The sequence below is a fragment of the Cyprinodon tularosa genome, unplaced genomic scaffold (assembly GCF_016077235.1).
Source record: "Cyprinodon tularosa strain WSP-4 unplaced genomic scaffold, ASM1607723v1 ctg1046, whole genome shotgun sequence".
Taxonomy (NCBI): Eukaryota; Metazoa; Chordata; class Actinopteri; order Cyprinodontiformes; family Cyprinodontidae; genus Cyprinodon; species Cyprinodon tularosa.
The window spans coordinates 173,605-192,829 of NW_024037834.1; the positions used below are offsets into that span (position 1 = coordinate 173,605).

General features: G+C 38.1%; 1 protein-coding gene across 3 annotated transcripts in view; it reads left to right on the top strand.

Moving 5' to 3' along the window:
- gapvd1 (GTPase activating protein and VPS9 domains 1) overlaps positions 1 to 19,225 on the top strand; it is a 54,090-nt gene that overhangs the window by 15,271 nt on the left and 19,594 nt on the right. Inside the window, exons 6-17 of one of the 3 annotated variants that reach the window (XM_038283444.1) lie at positions 1,117 to 1,251; positions 2,403 to 2,595; positions 3,101 to 3,181; positions 7,989 to 8,143; positions 8,489 to 8,618; positions 8,813 to 8,938; positions 9,076 to 9,249; positions 12,510 to 12,647; positions 13,993 to 14,127; positions 14,753 to 14,872; positions 16,275 to 16,352; positions 17,297 to 17,643. In XM_038283444.1, the coding sequence (XP_038139372.1) occupies positions 1,117 to 1,251; positions 2,403 to 2,595; positions 3,101 to 3,181; positions 7,989 to 8,143; positions 8,489 to 8,618; positions 8,813 to 8,938; positions 9,076 to 9,249; positions 12,510 to 12,647; positions 13,993 to 14,127; positions 14,753 to 14,872; positions 16,275 to 16,352; positions 17,297 to 17,643 (1,812 nt within the window). Of the gene's footprint in view, positions 1 to 1,116; positions 1,252 to 2,402; positions 2,596 to 3,100; positions 3,182 to 7,985; positions 8,144 to 8,488; positions 8,619 to 8,812; positions 8,939 to 9,075; positions 9,250 to 12,509; positions 12,648 to 13,992; positions 14,128 to 14,752; positions 14,873 to 16,274; positions 16,353 to 17,296; positions 17,644 to 19,225 lie in introns of all 3 variants that reach the window. The other 2 variants (XM_038283452.1, XM_038283462.1) reach the window with 2 other exon arrangements.

The following is a 19,225-nucleotide window of genomic DNA, read 5'->3' on the forward strand; positions in this document are numbered from 1 at the left end:
AACAGCGTTACCAACAGTCATCTGACTCATTTCTTATATAGCAGTAACACCTTTGTTATTTGCAGTCTAACTTGCAGTGTTACTTCAAGTCGAAGGGACTTTTCAGAAGGCGCCTTCAGTGCAGAAATTAGATGGTTGCTTACCTGTCTCTCATTGGCTAAGGGGACGTGATGTGGGTGGGTGTGTTCAGCATGGAGTAGCTGCTTAGACGGTGAGGAGACGTGAGGCGATGGTGGAGAAATCTACAGATTTAGTGACAGCATTCCTAAACTGGGAGCCTTTTTTTTCTGAAGGCCAAGGCTAAATGTTTCTGGGATTTGTTTATTATGTCTGAAAACAAAGACTTGATCCACTTCCGATAAGCAACTCTAATTCATGTTTTTTCTTTTTCATCTACATATTGAAAGATGTTTTTTTTTTTTTTGGTTTGTCGTGAACCATGACTCCTTTTTTCAGAAATTGTATTTCCTTTATGATAAGTTTCTTAGAAATATATATTTTTTAACAGTATTGCTGTTTTATACCCAGTTGAAGTCTCTTAATGTGCATAAAAATCAAGTTCTTAAACATTTAGTTTACTTTATTATTCTAAACATTGAACATAATCATATCTCCATAAATATATTAGACTACTGTGTCTCGGCTGACTTGTCTCTACGCACCATAGCTGTACATTAGTATATATCTTTTTTTTAATACGTAGTCATTAACATTAATATATTGTGCCATTTAATAAACATCTTATTTTTGCCATTCCGATTAATATCGAATAATACGCTTATAACCTTTTTTCATGGTTCTAAGCCGCTTTCTGAAAACCAAACTCACACTTTAATGATTAAGGCGGAAGGTGTGTCCATTAAGTTCCACCAATCAGGTGAAATTGCTGTAAGTCTTAACCTCTACCAGGATACTTTGATGTTTATCATGATTTTCATTCAGTGGTTTTTGTTCCTGCAAATTATATTATTTATTTATTTATTTTTTGTTGTGTTTGATTGAAACTCTTGTCAGGTGAAGGAAAGAAACCCTAAATATTTAACATATATTTTAGGGCCAATGTTTACCAGCCTTCAGTCTAACTTGTTTTTTTTCCGCCTTTTTCTCTCTTTCCAGAGTTGTGTTGCTGCTTTTCTGGATGTGGTGATTGGAGGACGAGCCGTTGAGACGCCACCCATGTCCTCCATGAACCCTCTCGAAGGTCTCAGCAGAACAGCGGTCTATATTACTCATAGTCAGCTGCTTGCACTGGTAGGTTTGATTTAAGCTTTTTTAAAAACAACATTTTTATTGGTAACTATTTGATGGGATTTCTTTAAAATGGCAAAGTGACTTATTGGCCCGAGGCAGGTTGTGTACCTTTTCTCCAATCTTTTTCCAGGTTTTAAAAAGAAAAAAAAAAAAAGGAAACATGGAAAAATAAATGCATTGCTTATTATATTGTCTGAATTGCAAAATATTTATATTTCAAATATTAAGCTGCTTTTTGCATATAAATCTATTTTATTTCTGTCCTTAATCTTTGAATTTTTATCTTTCATTTAGGTTTTCCAAAGTGTTGATAGTTTTAATTTCATAATATCCTGTGATCTTTTAATCATTCTTGTCGACATTTCTTTTTTTTACAATTTATTTTTATTAATTCTGCCTCTCAGAATTATCCTTTTTTGTAAAATAAAGCAAATATTTGGGACTCCGATGTAGTCAAATCCACACATTTTAGATTTAGAATAAATAAAAAATAAAAAATCATTAAATTGTGGAATTTAAAAAGAACAGGGGTGAGAAAACCGTTCGTGTTTACAGTTTACTTTATCTTCCAGTCACATATTGAACTTTTTTTTTCCATTTATCATTCTTCTAAAGCTAATAGAACAAAAAAAATGAATTGAATTGTATTTTTGTCAAAGGTTATGAAATAAATTTACCGGTAGTATCAGTTCAGCTATTATTAAATCCAAATTGTAAAGAAATAAAACTTGCTACAGTCTGAAAAGTTCTCAACAATTAGGCTTGAACCTTAAAGAAGTAAACCTAAAGTCTTTATTAAGTTAATATACTACAGAAAAGTTTATTTACTTCAATAATTCAATTAAGTGAAACATAATATAGACTATAAAAAATACAGACGTTTCAAACATTTTAATTTTTCTGTTTAAATTCAGTGAGCCTCATTGTGACATGTTTTTATAATTTATTAAATATTAGTTAAGATGTAAAACATTAACATGATAAGGTAAACCGGAAATATAGCAACATATTATTATGATGTATTGTAAATAATAATTTTAAAAAATAATGATAAATACTTGTTAAAAATGCATATTTATATAATGACTTTGTTCTGTTTTCCTCATTATTTTAGTCTAAAAAGAGAGAAATGTCTTCTGTTTGTATCGTAGGTGGACTTTGTTCGGAGCGTGATGGCAGGAGACCATCTTCGAGAGGAGGAGCACATGGCCCTGGAGACCCTGCTAGCTAACGTTCCACACTCCCGACCCGTGAAGAGCAACAGTTTGGAGCTGACCCCCTCCAACACCCCTCAGCTTTCCCCAGCTACAACCCCTGCCAATAAGAAGAACAGATTACCCATAGGTACCGCTATACTGCATTCTCCACCCATGTCTGCTTTCTTTGCAGATTTTTAGGTTTCATTATCTGACCTGCTTTATAATATGTGGCATCTTGTAATTTTTGGATATCCTGTGCAAAAATATGTCTAGAAATGCACACCGAGCATAACAAAGAAGCTGTTTGGTGGTGAAAACCTGTGTTTTATTGTAGCTAATGAGCTACTTCTCAGCTTGTTACAGGGATAATTAGCTCGCCCTGGATTGAGGTTCAATTACAGAAATGACAACCAATTAAATTACCAAATATAAATGAACTATTTTAATTAGACTGGATAGAAAAAAAACATTAACTCCCTTAAAGGCACTCATAGATAGAAGTAAAGTACTTTGTTTTGGTTCTATTATTGGTATGTTGGATATAAGTTGGTTTTTGAAGAGCACTGGATTCTGAAGATATTCTGTTTCTTCTTTCTCCAACTCCCTACTTTGTCCTTTTCTTCCCCTCTTGTGCTGCCACGAATGACCAGGACAACATTTAGCTGCTATAACATCCTGGGACCCCTCATCCACCACTCTCTCTGCTCACATTCCATTAGTAACCCCTTTTGGTGGGTAGCCCGTCGGGTTAACTTAGAGCTGCAGAGCATCCAGCTAGCCGTATGTGTTGTCTCACCCAGCCTACGTGTTCATCTTCTCACAAAGCACTAGTGTGCTCTCCAAGCTGCACAGTAACCACCATGCTTTCTATTGCGTAGAACTGCTGTTGTCCATGTGCTCACATGGTGCCTGCTTCGCCTTCCACAGAGCTTTTATCATTATAAAGTTCATTTTTAATATTCTTCACTGACCTTGTCCCACTTCTCTTTTTTTTTTTTTTTCTTTTTTTTTTGCTACGTCATTCATCAGATTTTGGCTATTCATTACCAGGTAGAGACAAAAAATAATGGACCCACTTCTGTTCTGTAGGATAGAATTACATTTATGTTTTAGTTGTTTGAAAAAAGAAAATAGAGATAGCTATTTAGTGATCAGAGTCAGCCGCTTTTCTTTCTGGATCTGCTCTAATCCTTGATGACAGGCCTCATAATTCATCAAAACTACAAGTTCCTCTAAATTTCCATGAACTTAAGGCACAATACATACACTAACGTTCACTTTTTTGTACATAAAGATAAATACGCCATTATACTTCTGTTGTAATAGACTTGCCACTTTATAATCTAAGTCAATCCAACGTTCCCTATCAAATAACATGCAGTATTCTTTTGTGCTGTTTTATTTCATATTCCTAAAGAAATAGCAAGTCAAGCTCCAATAGAGGCAAAATCTCATCCATGCATCTCCGATTTTTATGTTTAGTGTAAAATAAGTTAATTTACAAAACCTACACTTATCGTAAATAGTGTAGAAAGATTAGACTTTAACATTATTGTTTCATTTCGCAAAATTAAGGTAATGATACAGAAGCCTCCATAATAAACAAGAATGCTGGCTAATGTGTGTAAAAAGTCTTAAAGGCATACTATGCAACATTTTTCACTTAATTAATGTGTTCCATAACGTTTTGGATGATTAAATGAGTCATTTCATGTCGAACAAAGGTTTTCTCGGCCGCCCTGGTGGTCTGTAGCAGAAATACCGTACTTGCAATTGCAGGAGCCCTCGGCCCCCACCCACAGGCTCAGAAGTCTCGTGTATCGCGAGAGTTGGTCTTGCTTTACGGCGAGAACTGCTACACGCCCCCAGTGAAAGGCATGCTCGTTGCTATTTAGACACATGCATAACAAATAATGTATGAAAACATGCTAAATTTTCAAACTCGAAAATTGGAACAAAATAGTCACTTACCGCAGTAGACATGGTGATTCGTTGCGTTCGTCTGTCTGCTAAGCTCAAAACAACCGCGCCTGGCTTGACGGAGAAACCAGGAGAACAGTTGAGCATATTTACGACAGTGCACTTTTACTTTCGCCCTCTGGGGGGAGCTTCGCTGGAAAATCAACACCGGTTGCATAGTGTACGTTTAAAGTACATTTTTCATGACTATAATATAACACTGAATGTTTTTGAATAATATATGCTTTAGTTTGACCAAAGTTGTTCAGAGGTGAAAAAATGCAGGCATGGTGGAGAAAAAATTTATTTGACAAAAGTATCACTACTAAGAATCCCTATAAAATAAACCTTACTGAAGCGTAATGTTTACAGATGCATGGATATTAACATCCAGGCTGATATCTTGTATCGATATTGCCATTATAGCCGATAACTGATATTTGCTGATATCCTTCCCTACACTCTGGAAACCATGAAAGACCAACCACAGTGCTGACATTGCTTCTCTGCTTCAGTTAAACCCCAATTAACCTGAGCTGCAAATACCACAATAACAAATAAAATAAAATAAAAAACCCATATACACAATAAATACTATCTGTTAATAATATCGGTTCAGTTTTACTTATCTGGCCGATACTGAGGACTTTAAAAATGACCAACAGTGGATATACAGATAAATAAATGCCTTTATATCAATGCATTGTTCTAATTGTGTTTTGATATTCACAGTAGTTCTTGAAAATTTGAATTAGTAATCCTCTCCTAGGGAGATGTATATAATGTCACATCAGATTGCAAATTTGTTAGTCTTATAGCAGATGTTTGTGGATCTTTCTAAGTCCGGATGTTACTACTAACTTCAGTGTGGTTGTCTGCAGTCGGAGCACAAATAAAATATTAATCATCACTAAATCTGTGGTAACTGATGCTGGAAGTGGATTCCTGTTGGTCTTGCCCCCAAGAACAGTTAAAAGAACATCAGTGAGATAAAGAAAACCTGGGGGCATTGAATTAAAAATATTTTCAGTTTAGCTTTATTGGTTTCTTAATTATAATTAAGCATAATACATTTTTTCTGTATATTTCAGGTACTAACAAGAAGCTGCTGAAATGACTTATTTCTTGGAAAACAAATTTGAATTCCTGGAGTTTTATTAACTTTAGTACAATTTAGGAATAACTTGCACTGGAACACAGTGAGGCATAAAAACAGATTTGTTAGCTTTTCCTTTATATCCTGGGAGCACATAACAAGCAAAGCATAAGCTTTTGTTCACATTGCATTAAAGCAGCCAAGCAAATGACCTGCTTCTTTGACACAATACACGCTAGGCATGGGGCGGTGGGTCACTCTCCTGGTATGTTAACCTAAGGTGAAAATGATCAGTTTCATGGTGTCATATAATTATGGACAGAAACTTGTGCCATCAGATGCCAGACTAAATCTATAAATGCAAAATTTGAAAATTAAATGCATTGATTTAAAGTTCACTGAGTTTATACTGTATTAAATCATTTGAAAAGGAGCCAATTTTCTTTCAAATGTGTTTTATTGCATTGAAAATTCAGTTTGACCAATTTCACTTTCAGTTTCAAATTCTAAATTTTTTATTTTTTTTTATCCACAAATACTGTTTCTTGTGAAAAACCAGAGTAATCAGACACAAACTGATTTTGTGCATTTAATGAAGATATGCAGCTGCATTTAATCTGAAAAAGTTAAGAGCGCAGGAGCTAGTGATGCCCCCGCATTGTGTCTAGTGACCAGAAGCTAATTGCTCAGGTTTGTATTAAAGTGTCAGGTAAACAAATAATTTGCTAAATGTTACAGCTATGCTACTTGTTGCTGTTAGCTTAAGATTTTAAGTTTCCATACTGCAGGAGCCTATGACAAACTCGCGCGCCATGCTAAAGTAGGAACCATTTAATATATATCACCGGATAAGATCATCCGTATCAGTCTGTGTAGACGGAGACATGCAAATTTGTTTATTTGACGCTTCCTATTTAGATAATACATTTAATACAAACCTGAGAGTTTTGCTGCAAGGCATATGATGTGATAGAGTAGAATAGAATAGAAAATCCCTTTATTATTATATCCCAACAGTGGGGAAATTGTGGTGTTACTGCAGCAGCAAACGGTAATAGCAAATGTGGTCACACACATTTGGAACCTAAAAGTGTATAAAGAGAACACAATAAGTGACAGAATTAGGAAAATATGTGGAAAAAATAGCAACACCAGAGATGTGCAACAATGACAGCAGTATTTTATTTAACTGACTAGGACAGAAACTGTGCAAAAATCAGCATGAATGTAACAACTTACTGAGGTTGTTAGGAACAGTGACGATTACAGAGTTCTACAGCTGCTGGGAAGAAGGATCTGTGATAACGCACAAAGCTGGCCTTCCTGATCAGCTTATGCAGCCGCTTTCCCTCGGCTACAGATAAGCCACTGCTCCAATAGACAGCTTTATAGAAGATGGGTGATGCCACAACAGATGTGATGTGAATCTGTGTTGAATTAGTCTAGTTTTTCCAAGTTATGTGGCACAAAATAAAAACTGTATTTTAGAATTTAGGTTAAATTCCACAAATGAAAGTGAAAATAGTCAAACTCCATCTTTAATCAGACATAATACATTTTCCAAGACAATTAGTTTGGGTTTCAAATGATCAGATATATTTTTTGTTCAGTTTAAGGTAATTAAATACCGTTTCAATTTAGTGGATTTGTTAATTGATCAAATACATTTAGTTTTGAATTTTGCATATTTAGATTTACTCTGGGCAATTCAAATTTCCTTTCTGATGGCACTTATGTTCTCAACAATATATAAAATCTTAATATATAGATGCTTCAAACTCAATGCTGCACAGTTATTACTGTACAGTTATGTTAAATTTGACATATTTTCTTGTTTTAGTTTTTAGTTAGAAATCTACAAAGCAGTTTGAACTAGAGATTTCTATTGAGATTTTATTGTTAGATCATATGTTCTACCTATTTTCAGCTCTATTGTTAACTAGCTGAGATTTGCTGACTGATTAGTTGATCTGTCTGCTTGGGTAGCCAGTCTGCTGTGGGCTTTTAATAAGGATGCAGGTCATGACTTGCCAGGTGTTGCTTTGGCATAAACATAAATCCATTAAGACTAATGGGTGGGGGCTCTTTAGTTTACAAACCATGACTACCTGTGGCTTAAAATATTTGGAAGCTGACAGGCAGTGTGCAGCAGCTGCTGTGCCATTGGCAGCAGTGCATTTCACTTTACTTGGAGAAAACTCCAAAATTTTTCTAGACTTGTGATTGGTCGAAGCATTTGACACCCTTATTTTTTCGAATCTTAGCTTAGCTTTATACTGTTAACCGACCCATGCCTAACAGTGTTCAGTTACTTATTATTTTTATTACTAACTTCTTTATTAAAAGTGAAAACCATATCCATTTATAGAAATACCATTACTACCAGAGCATAGTTTGCTTCTTCTAATTTTCTAACCTTTTAGTTTGATATTTCTGAAATAAAGAAATCAAGGTTCTTTCCTTTGCAAACTTTAACCCAGCAGCTGCTCGCAGCCGTAGCCGTACTAACATCGCCCAGGAGGGGGAGGCAGAGGCCGGCTCCCAGGAGTCCCTGCAAGAGCTGATGCCAGAGGAGGTGCTAGTAATTTCACTCGGAACTGGTCCTCAAACTGTCCCTGGGATGATGTCAGAGAATGAGGTAATGGGACTTGAATTAATGCACTCATTTGCAGAGGAGATGATGATGTGATAAATTCAGCCCAATATTATTTCCTGTCACTAAAGGGGAGTGAGACCTCTTACAGTCTCCACTAGGCATTCTACATTCCTCCATGTGTGTCTGGCGATGTTATACGCTATGAAAACAAGGCAGGCAGAAAGGGAAAAGAAAAGCTATGTCTTGTGGAAAACTAATTTTGTCCTTTAAATGAAATTTGAAGAGTGTTGAATTGAGTAACCCCCCTAATCAGAATGACTCATGCCTAGGCAAGAGCTCAGTGCTGGTTTCTATAAGCTGTCTGTTTATCTCTCCACTGCTCTGCAGGTTTTGAACTTGCAGATGGCTGATGGGCCCCAGGGGGACGGCCTTGCTGATGATACCAAGCTGCACGGCAAACCAGACAAAACCCTTCGCTTCTCACTGTGCAGCGACAACTTGGAGGGAATCTCAGAGGGTCAGTCTGCAGCCTGATGGCAAACAGTTAAAGCATGTCTACTTAGCAACTTTGTAAAGTAACTTAAAATATTTAAGTATCAATAAAAAAAAACAAAAAAAAAAACTATAAAGCAGCATCCAGTTTGTTAAAAAAGGTCTGTGTATTATCCTCCTGCTGACTCCCTGATATTTATTCATCCGTTTAAATCTAAGGACCGTCCAATCGCTCCAACTCCGTGTCCTCTCTGGACCTGGAGGGAGAGTCTGTCTCTGAGTCGGGAGCTGGACCATCAGGGAGCAACGGGGTAGAAGCACTGCAGCTGTTGGAGCACGAACAGGGTATTTACCTGTATCTCTGAATGTCGTTTATTATTTATATAATACATGTATCTTTATATTCAGGATACAAATACCCTAAACAAAGAAGATAAAATAAGATGGCTCAGTCTGGTTCACTGACGGTTTGTCTCCTTCAGCTACCACTCAGGACAACCTGGATGACAAACTGCGCAAGTTTGAGCTCAGAGATATGATGGGTCTGACGGATGACCGGGACATCTCTGAGACGGTCAGTGAGACCTGGAGCACCGACGTCCTTGGAAGCGACTTTGACCCAAATACGGATGAAGATCGACTGCAGGAAATAGCAGGTGCAGAAGCTTTTTTGTGTTTCTCATTTAGACTTGCACTCTGTAGTCGGGGAAAAAAGGTAATTAATGAACATCCACTAGTCATTTGTTTGCAGAACAGACCATCTTTGTTTAAGGACATGAGAGAAATGTCATCACCTTGTGGTATTTGGGTGAAAGAGCATCCAAGAGTACTTTTTTATGTATCGTAGCCCCGTGCAAACACAGGTAGAAGATAAATATATTCATTTCATAAAAAAATAGTAACCTTGGATTTTATTGATCTTTATTAGCTATCTAATTCAAGTATTTGACTTCTGTCAAGTGGGATGATGACGGCAAATTTACAGAATCTTGTCTACAGAGCATGATATACCAAATCAGTACTTTGTACGGACTCTGGCTGAATTACTGTATCAGTGCACAGCATCAAAGCAGCCTGAAGCCCTGATGGGGTCTAAAGCAATCCCACATTGCTTTAATAACGGCCTTTAGCTCATCTACATTGTTGCCACTTAACAGACCTGAGCTTCCTGGCTGATTAGTTATACGAAGATCATAACACCAGGTATTGTTGACATGTTCCCAATAAAAACAGCTGGAAATATCTTAAAAGACTGGCAACCTAAGCTTCTCTGGAACTCTGGATTTTTTAAAACTACAATCGCCGTAGACTCTGCATCAAACTGACGACACCAAACCAAAACACTGCATAATTGCACCATATATATTTAATGCTCTGAACTTCTATATCAATGCATTTTTTTTGCACCAATGGCAATGTCAGAGCTGTAATAAATTAAATTTCATATTATATACACTCTGTGTATATAATTGACAATAATAGTTATCTAAGGCATATATTTACTTCCATCTGTAATCTTCTAAATTATGTCGACTATTATTTATTTGACATAAATTCATAACTATGAACAAATAAACAGAAATAGTTAGTTCTGTTATAATCTATTTAAAAAATATTAAACCCTTTAATGGCCAAGTCTGTATTGAAAAATGAAGAATTTGCCTTAATTTTCAATAGTATTCTAATTTTAGATGCGTGAAAGCTTTTTGTTCCTATATATTATGTGCCTTTATCTTTTACAACAATGATCCTCAGTTCATTTCAAAGCTTTCAATGGATTTAACTTTCTTCAAACAAGTTAAGGAAAATAACCTACTATTTTAAAAAATAAGATGTATCGATGTAGTTTGTTTTTAGATTTCTTTTTATGCCAACTTATTTACCCCTCTGACCTCAATATTAACTCTATTCAATGATTGTCACTTATAGAGTATTTCCTGAGTGTCTTGTTTTTAATTCGTTCTTTTAGGCCAAAATGTGAGGAACTAATATTTTAAATGAGCTTAAAATAAGTTTATTTACAGTACAGTGAGCAGGAAGGCTCTTTGAGCCTGTGTGAGACGGGCAGAGACCCTCACTGTATCTTTCCCCAGCTTGTTTCTCTCCCCCTCTCCTCGCTGACATTCACTCAGTCCCCACAGTCTTATTGACCTTGGTTCCTTCTCATTTGCATCCACCATTTTTCATTCTTCGGAATATGGCGTTGGGGGACTTTTCCATCATTAAGTGAATTTACAGCGATTTCCTTATGTGTTTTCTCCGAGGGATTGGGTTATGAGATGCACATTAAATATCCATTAATACCTCATTATCCCTCTGATAAGATTACCATGATAATGAGGCAGAAATTCTAATTGTTTCACTTCTTGTTGTGCCACTCATTTAATCATCCACCTGAAAGACAAGTACTCTGCACCCTACCTTGAAGACTGTAAACATGGACAGCGGGTTGGAGCGCTCCCACCGTCAGGGAGAGGCCTGCCGCTGCCAAAAGCAGCACACACTGTTGCCTGGATGCTGGCATGTTGATGTGCCCACAGTGTGTATGCTTGGTCCACGATGGGGAAGCTTCTCTAACCAGGGCGCCCACCCACCACACGTTGACTTCTTGGTTACAAGCTGTGGACACTGACTTCCACTCACACCTGCCCTGTCCCTCCCTCCCTCTTCTGCTTTTTTCTGCCTTGTTAAGTCATGGCTCACAGAATTAAGGTAGAGGGACTTTCTAGGAGGACAAATGAAGCAGTAATTTGGTTGTGAATTATGCTGCACTTAATCAGCAGCTCCCGAGTCGTGGCCCCAGAGGCCATCTTGGGAGGAGTAGTTCCTATTAACCCCTGACCCTTGGCACAGTGGTGCATCCAGTGGTGTCCCAGTATGAAATGCACATGACCTTTTAGTGTGTTTGTGTGTGTATCTCGTGTTTTATGAATTTGGTTTGCTAAAGTTGGAACAATTATGCTGTTGAGTTTAAAAGTATCTCTTTAAGTGATTGCATGATAGCTAAAATCTGGAACCTGGAACTGTTTACCATGTGCAAAGAAATTTTTGGGGCCAAAGTAAAGTAAAGACCCTTTGTCTCACAGTTACATCATAGTCTTTCTGCCTCCAGCTAAGCCCCGCCCACAAAAATGCAACATAACTTTTGAAAAGGGTCTATAAAAAGCCTTAAGAACAGAATTGGTACCTCCTTGCCAGTCCTTTAAAACAGATATGACTGACACACCTCCTACCTCACATGTAAGTGTTTTCAGGTTATCGTTGTCTCTTAATCTTTATTTGCTAATTTGTCACTCTCACTCATGGAGATGTAAATACAAACTGACAAAGAAACCAGTTCTCATTAGCAACAGGCTGGACAAGGAGCCATAGTTAATGTCCCCAATGAGAGGGCAAAAAGAGGTAAAAAAAAAGTATATCGGATAATCCTTCCTGATGGTCCGCTCTGCCAGGAAACTGAAGAGGTTCTTTCATCTAATAAATGATCTAAAACTGGAAAAAAAGCAGGGATTCTGCCATTAGAAGTAGTCAAAGATCCCTCTTTCCAGCTCTTGAATCTTAGAAACAGTCGAGAGTCCCCATTCTAATAATCATTTCATCAACATGGATTCCTTTCCTCCTTGTATACATGTTTTAACCTGTTAATTATGGCCCCGTCCACACGAAGTCAAACCCTGGCCTAAATGCACAAATTTTTCACCAAACTAAGTTTCAAAGCTTTTTTCAGTGCTAACTGCCCTCTTAACATCTGTATGTGCCTTTTAACAATTTACATGTTTGCACTTATTGCTCTAAGTTTAAATTTGTCTGTATTATCAAGCCACTGCTGCAGCTTTTTGCTGCCTCAGCCTTTTCTCTGACATTAGAGCTGCTCCATGCTGTTTAAGGACGTTAACCGTTTGTCTCGTGCTCTCAGGGGCAGCAGCGGAGAACATGCTCGGCAGCCTGCTGTGCCTTCCTGGCTCCAGTTCAGTTCTCTTGGACCCCTACGGCTCCACCATCTCAGAAACCACAAGCGAAGCCTGGAGTGTGGAGGTCCTTCCCAGTGACTCAGGTGGGGAAAGGAAGGTTGACTCTCCCTCTGCCGACATGTTTGAAAGTGGTTTTAGTGTCTTTTGTTGTGCTTAGAGTACATGACAGCCTCAGATGTGCATTTGAACACGCGTGTCTGCATATTGATGCTTCTTTAGAGCAGTGGGGGTGGTGAGGAGGAACACCAGGTGTGGTTTCCACTACATTCCACACCAGCAACGTATGTGTGCATCTGTCATCATATTTCTTTGCACTTGCTTGTCTTTCAGGGCAGATCTGCTTGTGCCAGTAAAAGGCAGCTAAGGGTTTCCTTAGAGGGACCACCAGGTGTGCTTGCACCTGTGACAGCAGCAGGGAGGGAAGCACAAGGACAGCAGCTGTCCTCGGTTTACAGTCAGCCTATAGGCTGTCAGTTCTTTAAGTGGACAGACCTGCCAAGCTGCTACTTTGAGACCACTTTGTGAATTTTCTTTCTTTAATATCAGCACTCAACACAGTTTCCTTGCATCCTTGTAAACCATACATCTGTTCTTATCTTTTACCAATTAGAGTTGTAGTGCCCATCTTTTAAGTTTAAGTACAAATACTTTCTGAAAGTCTTTAGTTTTATTAACAGTCTTTAGTGTTTCATTGAAAAGCTTAGGCCTGTGTTAATTAAAGCACTACACTATTTCAATATGTGCACTGAAACAAAAATGACATGCAAGAGTGTCTTGATTGCTTTTTTTGTTCCATTTGCTGCCCCTGTTCTGCTCAATAATGGTGTGAAATCGCGCTCCGTTCGAGCGCAGTGCTTGTTTCATGGCTAGGCAGCAGAAAACTACACTCTAAAGAGCACTTCAGCAACGTATTATTACTAACGAGCATGCAAACGAGCAGCGCTGCTAGAATAAAGCCTCTGGCTTGGACCCAACAGCACTGCAGGGTAGACAAGGCACTGAATGCACTGACTTGATTGTTTAGATTGGTACTTATAAGGCTAATAATGATGTAGGCTTTGCTGTGTTATTTTATGTGTGTTTTTATGCTACTCTTGAAGTCATAACAAAGAAGTATATTTTATAAATGCTCATTTGTGAGTATTGTGGGGCTGGAGCGTTCATGGGGTCGATCGGCTAATTGTTGCTGTCAAAGTAATGCATCAAGCTCTTTATTTCTGTATTTTAGTTGCTTGTCGTCGTTAGCTTGACATATGGGTTATGTTGAAAAAGTTGAGTTGTTTTTAAAGCTTCTTTTTTGTCTTTAGTGCAAACAAGGGAAAATATATGAGCCTTTTTGTAGCCAGTTGATTGGCAGGGCTCAGGAGCTGAGGGAAAAGTATAAAAAAAAAAGTTTTTATGAAGTTTTTTTTCTTTTATTTTTTGCAGAAGCTCAAGACCTGAAGCAGGAGGAACGCCTGCAGGAGCTGGAGAGCTGCTCTGGGGTCGGCAGCACCTCAGATGACACAGAGGTCAGAGAAGTCAGCTCGAGACCCAGTACACCAGGCCTCAGTGTTGTCTCAGGTAAAAATCTGGAGGAAACAAATGCAAAACAAATAGTTGCTTCTCCTTTTGCCCATGCTTTTTTTTTGTACTTTAGATAGCCATTAATCGAACTTTCTTGTGTTAGTGTAGAGAGAAAAAAAACAGCCACTCTGTCTCTGTTTCTTTGTGTTTAGAGCGGTCATGTTGCCGGGAGGGTAGTTAACCTGTGTAGTTGCATCAGTGTAAATTTTTCCAAATGACACAAAGGTTAATGCCGGTTGTCTTGTCCGTGGGCTCAGGTGGACATGCAGTTTGGAGGTACATGAAGCAGTATTCTAGATTAAGAAGCCAGCGGTGACATTCCTGGCTCAGCTCACAGGAGGAAATTCCCACAGGATCCCGCCGATGGATAGCCCACTTCTGATGATCATTCTTATCCGTGTCTTTCCCTTAACCCATGGGAGCTTACGCTACCAATTTAAAGTTCCCACTGGGTTCCCACCTGAGAGAGAAACAATACAGCAAAGTCTAAAAGAGAAAAAAAATCTCCTCTTTTGTTTTTAAAACCACTGCACATGCAGTTTTCATTTGACTACTGCCAAGTTTAAACATCTATCTGCAGAGGTGATATTGAGTTTGCTTTTGTCCTCACCGTGTGCTACAGGTATCAGTGCGACCTCAGAAGACATCCCAAACAAGATCGAGGACCTGCGGTCCGAGTGCAGCTCAGATTTCGGCGGGAAGGACTCTGTGACCAGTCCTGATGGCGAGGAGTCGGGTCATGGTAGGACAACTTTACTTCTCACCTGTCTCTGTTAAATGTGTGGTCAAATCCACATTAGGCAGATCTTTTTAACTACAACACTATTAAATTATTTCTATCTGCTCTGTGTTTGTTTATTCAGAACTTATACTTGCATTTCAGTACATTTATAATGTATTTTTTTTCAAACAAAGTGGATAGACTCATGGTGATTAGCGATCCAATAAGAATCTGATTATAAAAAATAAAAAATGCCTGCTGAACAACCCCTAAATCCAATTTTTTATTCTGCGCACTAATGGGTCAAATTAACAGCAACACTCTTCAGTGTAAAAGGTGTCACTGAAGTTGTCACAAAAATTGCCAACCTTTAGGATCAGATAGATGCTTAAAACACAAAAGGAAGCACAAACCCGGCTTTCATTTTCTGTGGAGATTAATCTGCTGTTCTTTCAGGCTGCTGCTTCAATAGAGAATATGAGTTTTAGCTAATAACAGGAAGGCTAAACCTTTAACAACAGTTTTTCAACCTTTGTTGAACATTTTGGTTTTAAAAATATGGGCTGCTTTTTGGAAAGTCTGTGGGACATAAACTGTTGTTCAATTTTGTCATGTTAATAATGGTTGCTAATGTAGAAGGCCAATGCCAGGTCTTGGTTGGGAATTTAAATAATCTATTTAGGATTACTTGTCAATTGATGTTTTATTAGATTAAAGTACATCCGTCTGATTATTTGATACAGTCAACTAAGAAGGGATTTTTTTTAATGTTGTAGAAATCATAATCGTTTCACATATATCTTTTTTTTCATTAAGGTATTTTTATGTTTTGTTATATCTTTTAAATAGGTCTAGTTTATTGATGTATAAGAAAACATTTCATTGCTTATTTAGTCGGTATTTGATTCACTGACTGCTGGCCCAATAAATAGTTAAAATATACACATTTTTACTTTGTGTTTTATTTGTGTTTAAAGAAATATTTAGCCCTAGAAATAAAGATCCTCTTGATACAAGAGAAAATTCAGGCTTGTAAGAAAATAGCCGCGTATCAATTAATTGTTGGTGGATTGATAGGATCGGTTAACTTAAGTTTAATTTATTAATCGATAGCTTCCTTCATCTGTAATAATTTGCTCTGATTTAAACGATTAGTAAAACCCAGTGTGATAGCAGTTGATTTTTTTTCAGACTAAAGGTTAAAAAGAAATGCCTTTAAACCTGGTATACATTTTTAGTATAATATACGGTATATATTAAATGCCTTTAATATGGTATATAGGGTTATTCGAATTGCCTGCAGATTTTATCAGCATGGTCTTGATTGAGGAATCCCTGTGATTTCAACTTTTACACTTTCTCTATTTTACCTATCTGAAAAATTCCAGTTGAATATTTTCTTCATTCTCTCATGCATCTATAGGAGCCCACCAGCTGACATCTCCACCTTCACAGGCCGATTCGTTGCTCGCCATGTTCGATCCGCTCTCCTCCGGTGAAGGTAACATGTTCAGTTGGAACTCGCATTGTAAAAAAGGGGTGCATAAAATCAAGAAGAAATGACTAAAATCACAGGGAAAAGCTACTCAAAGAAAGCGAAATCATCCATCGGTGCAGAAACATCATTTTACTTGACAAGATTTCTTGATTTTAGATTTTTAAATCTAGAAATAAACATGTTGAAGACTAAAAATTGGAAATAGTTTTAAAAAAAGAAAAATAATGTGACCCTAAATATGTTTTTCTTATCTTGGTAAGAACCAAATAATTGGGAATGCAGAGCTAAATCTGAATAACGCTGTATCTTAGACTTAGACAGATTTTATTTGCCATTTGTTTACACAAGTGTACAAACAAAAAGAAATTTCGTTTGGAAACAGCTCTCTGGACAATTTCATCTTTTTTTAAATGCAGCCTTGGAAACATAGTAAAAATGACTGTAAATTTACAGTCCTTTTATTTTCACCACCCTAAATTCACAGGCTTGGTTGTTGCTTTTTTAATTTTATTTATTTTTGTGTGAGAGGAATGATGGTTTCTGTGTCTCTATGGCAAAGTGAGGGGATGACAGGTTGAGAGACCTCACCCCAGGCTGTTTGGCACTGTCCCCTCGTCCCACTGTGCTTATGGCACAAGGCTGCCATTGGAAGCTTTTCAGGAGAGAGTCTACCCTTGGAACAGGTGGCCTACCTCCACCCAGGGCTCATCTCCCACCAACATCTCTCTTTAGCTCTCTCCCGCACACAAGGAGTATTTTTTTCTGCTGATTAGGTTTTCAATTGTCTTTCAAAAACGTTATAAGTTTCTATTTTTGGGTGGGAAATATTATGTTTTATAAACCTAATGTGCGTCTGCAGAAGTCTTAAGGAAGCTAGTTGATTACTTGGAAAATTGCTGTTTGTTACATTTTTACGGATTTCCTAATTCCTTTCCTTATTGATTCAGGCTCTTCCACAGGGACAATAGTCAGACCCAAGGTGCACTACGCCAGGCCCACTCACCCTCCCCCAGATCCTCCCATCCCTGAAGCCAGTGCCATGGGGCCGGATGTGCGGCACTCCATTTGCACGGCCCAATACTTGGCCCAGTCTGAGCTGGAGCAGTCAAAGCAGCGCCATTCCTTCCCTGACAGACTGGTCCGCAGTCGCAGTTCTGACATCGTGTGCCCGGGTCGACGGCCCACGAGCGACCCCGGCCTCAACAGGCGGGTAGCGGTCGAAGAGCGTGACCCTCCCGGGGCTTTCGCCTCAGGACCCTCGTCATCGCCAAGCAAAGACTCCCTGAAAGGAGAGGTAAAAACTTCAGCGGTTGTGTTCTATCTAGTCAGAGATATAAGCTGCATTTTAGTGCTGATAAAGCAGACGTGTTTTTCTTGTTAAAAATCTTAACTTTTTTCTTCATTTATTTAACATTCTTAAAAGATAAATTACAATTAAATTAAGTTGGTTATTTAGACTGTAAAATGAACAGATTATAGAGGTAGATCTCCATAAAATATAAATATCCTTAAAATGGTTTTTGACTCTGACTACAGTAAATATAAACAAATATCAATGGAGATATATTACAGTTGGAGTGAAACACTTTATGTCCTCCTTTGATATGAATTTGGTTCTTACAATAAATGTAATCCAAAAAATTTTTCCTTTTTTTTTTTTAAGTAAATGTAAAAAGATTTTTTAACATAAAAATCAGTGGAGCTGGTTTTGCCTCCTTTTGCACAAATGATCCCGTTCCACCTTCCAAAATTGCTTTGCTAGCTGCCTTTGGGTAATCTTTATTATTAGGTTTGGACTCTTATCTTCCTCTTGTCAATTATCTCCAAAGGACAGGGCAGTTAGCTGGCCTATCAAGTAACACCCTGGTCATTGAAACAGTCTTTGGTACTTTTAGCAGTGGGAGCAGAGGCCAAGAAAATCAAATCAGAATATCCATATTCAGCAGAAGGAAGCTCAAGATGCTAGATGCCCGAAAGCACAGTGGACCAACACGAATGATCACATGGCACCATAGATCATCAATGAGTTGGGAATCTTTTTCTCCAAATGTAAATGTCATCTCTGGAGCACTGATGGACTTTCCAGTTCTTCTCATCAGCTCATAGAAGAAGCATCTGCTGTTGTTTGATGTGGATGTTGTCTGATGAAGCTTGACTTGAGAATTGCAACATATATATCCCATGTAGAGTATTCGTCTGCATGTAGCGGTTCTTGATGCTCTGATTCTGACCTCTGCCCACACACCCTGTGAAGGTCTCTAACATTCTGCAAAGAATGTTTTTGATAATCCTGTCAAGGCTGTGGTCACCCTTTGGCTGATCCACACTTTTTCCTTCCACTCAGCTTTCTATCAATATGATTGAATACAGCACTGCAGCTGTTTAAGCAATGACCTTTTGTGGTTTACCTATCTTGTGACGGGTCAATAACTGTCAGCTGTAATGTCTGAAGTCTTGACCATAAATATTCGGCCTACTGAACCAGACTGAAGGGCTGGTTATCCTCCCGTAGCAGTGTGTTGCAGTGAGCTTGTCGCAGATATTTTGATTTGATTTATGCCTGATATTAAAGCGTGGTCTGCGCTATGTTAATCCATGCCACAACGCAAGAGGGACAATCAGGAACTAGCTTTGGGTCTAGATACAGTTGAGGTGGTGAGGAATTGGGGGGCGAGTTTGTGTGACAACGGAAGGATATGATGGCGAAAAAGAGCGGGGATCCAGGTGGAAAAAGGGTCCCAGCGTTCTTTTGCACGTCGCTCTTCTAGCTTCTAGCTAGTTCACTGTGACGCACGACCTGGTTTCTGAGTATAAATTAGCCTTGAGACCTATTCAAAGGTTCAGGACACCTGAATTACCTGATTTAAAGTTTCCAA